The 1,280-nt window shown below is 34.6% G+C and overlaps 1 protein-coding gene across 3 annotated transcripts in view; it reads left to right on the forward strand.

The window, feature by feature from the left end:
- LOC119590606 (glucose-6-phosphate exchanger SLC37A2-like) overlaps positions 1–1,280 on the forward strand; it is a 41,084-nt gene that overhangs the window by 35,460 nt on the left and 4,344 nt on the right. For 2 of the 3 annotated variants that reach the window (XM_037939286.1, XM_037939283.1), the window contains exons 7-8: positions 389–478; positions 1,130–1,240. In XM_037939286.1, the coding sequence (XP_037795214.1) occupies positions 389–478; positions 1,130–1,240 (201 nt within the window). The remainder of the gene's footprint in view (positions 1–388; positions 479–1,129; positions 1,241–1,280) is intronic. The other variant, XM_037939284.1, reaches the window with a different exon arrangement.

Below are 1,280 nucleotides of genomic sequence, written 5' to 3' on the forward strand. Positions count from 1 at the left end.
TCAATGCGATGGCCTGTTACATATACATGCAAACTGCTTATTTATAATTATGGTAGGGAATATTTTTTTTCTTAACATCTTTTTCTCCTCTGCTCTCCTCCCCTATTTGCATACTTTTATCCAGTCAGTAAATGAACCAAGTTAACTTAATGGGGTGTAAATGTGGTTTGTTTTAAAGAAAATAATTGTTAACAAGTTAATTTCAGAGTTATACCTTTTAATGCAAGAACAGGACATTTGTGTACAAATGCAGATGCAGTGGTGTCAAAGCATAAAACTGCTCAAAGTAGTATTTATAGCAATTGTACATATTATATTGGTTAAATGTGGTATTATGTGTTATTGTGGGTGTCCTTACAGTTTTTTGGGTGCATTTTGTCCTTTGTAGCGTGAAGGGGAATCTCCAGCACCACGTAGGAGGAACATTGAACCGCATATTGAAGTTTCTGAGGATGAAACTGCTGCCCTGCTGAGTGAAGTAAGCTGCTTGTCTGTTCATTTACTTTTTAAAATTTCTATGTATAAATCCTCTTATCTGGATTTGCAACCCATTTGAATGAGTGATCAGCCAAACTAGATAGAACTTTATATGGATTTTTTTTTGCTGAATAATATAATGTTAATCAACTATACCATGTTCTTATTTGGGTATTTGGAACTGTACAGGTATTTTGTTGAGTTGAAAAAAAAGTACTTCCAGACATAGCTTTTTTACCTGTAGTTGGTTACAGTTATGCATATGTTATCCATAATTTTCAGTTGTTTTAAATGAATAGCACAAATATTATCAGATGCACAACAAATAGTAATGTTTTGACATGCATCTAGCTTTTAAATTTTGATGAAAACCTATTATTTTAACCCTTTCTATTTGGACCCTTGGAATGCCGTTTCTCCCTTTTGTTATATATCTGTGAAACTTGATTTTGAAGAAGTTATTTATAACAGTTAATTAGGAAAAATGTCTTTTAGGCAAATGAATGTAAAGCATCCCAAACACAAAAGAACTGAACGAGGGGCGAAAACCCGTCTCTGTCGATCTTATCTCTAGGCCCTGTAGAAGGTTCCTTAGGTCCAAAAGGTTACTCAGAAATGACGAGGATTCTGACCTTCCTATTTTCTCTTCAAGGAATCTCCGGCTGTTTCTTACGTTGGCAAAGAAAAGGAAGAGGAGACCCGAAATCAGAATGAAGCCGAGGAGGAAAAGGCAATTAGCTTCTTTGCTGCTCTGAAGATTCCGGTAAGTTTTTTTGTTTTTTTTTGTATGATCTTTATTATCC

Source organism: Penaeus monodon, chromosome 27, assembly GCF_015228065.2.
Source record: "Penaeus monodon isolate SGIC_2016 chromosome 27, NSTDA_Pmon_1, whole genome shotgun sequence".
NCBI lineage: Eukaryota > Metazoa > Arthropoda > Malacostraca > Decapoda > Penaeidae > Penaeus > Penaeus monodon.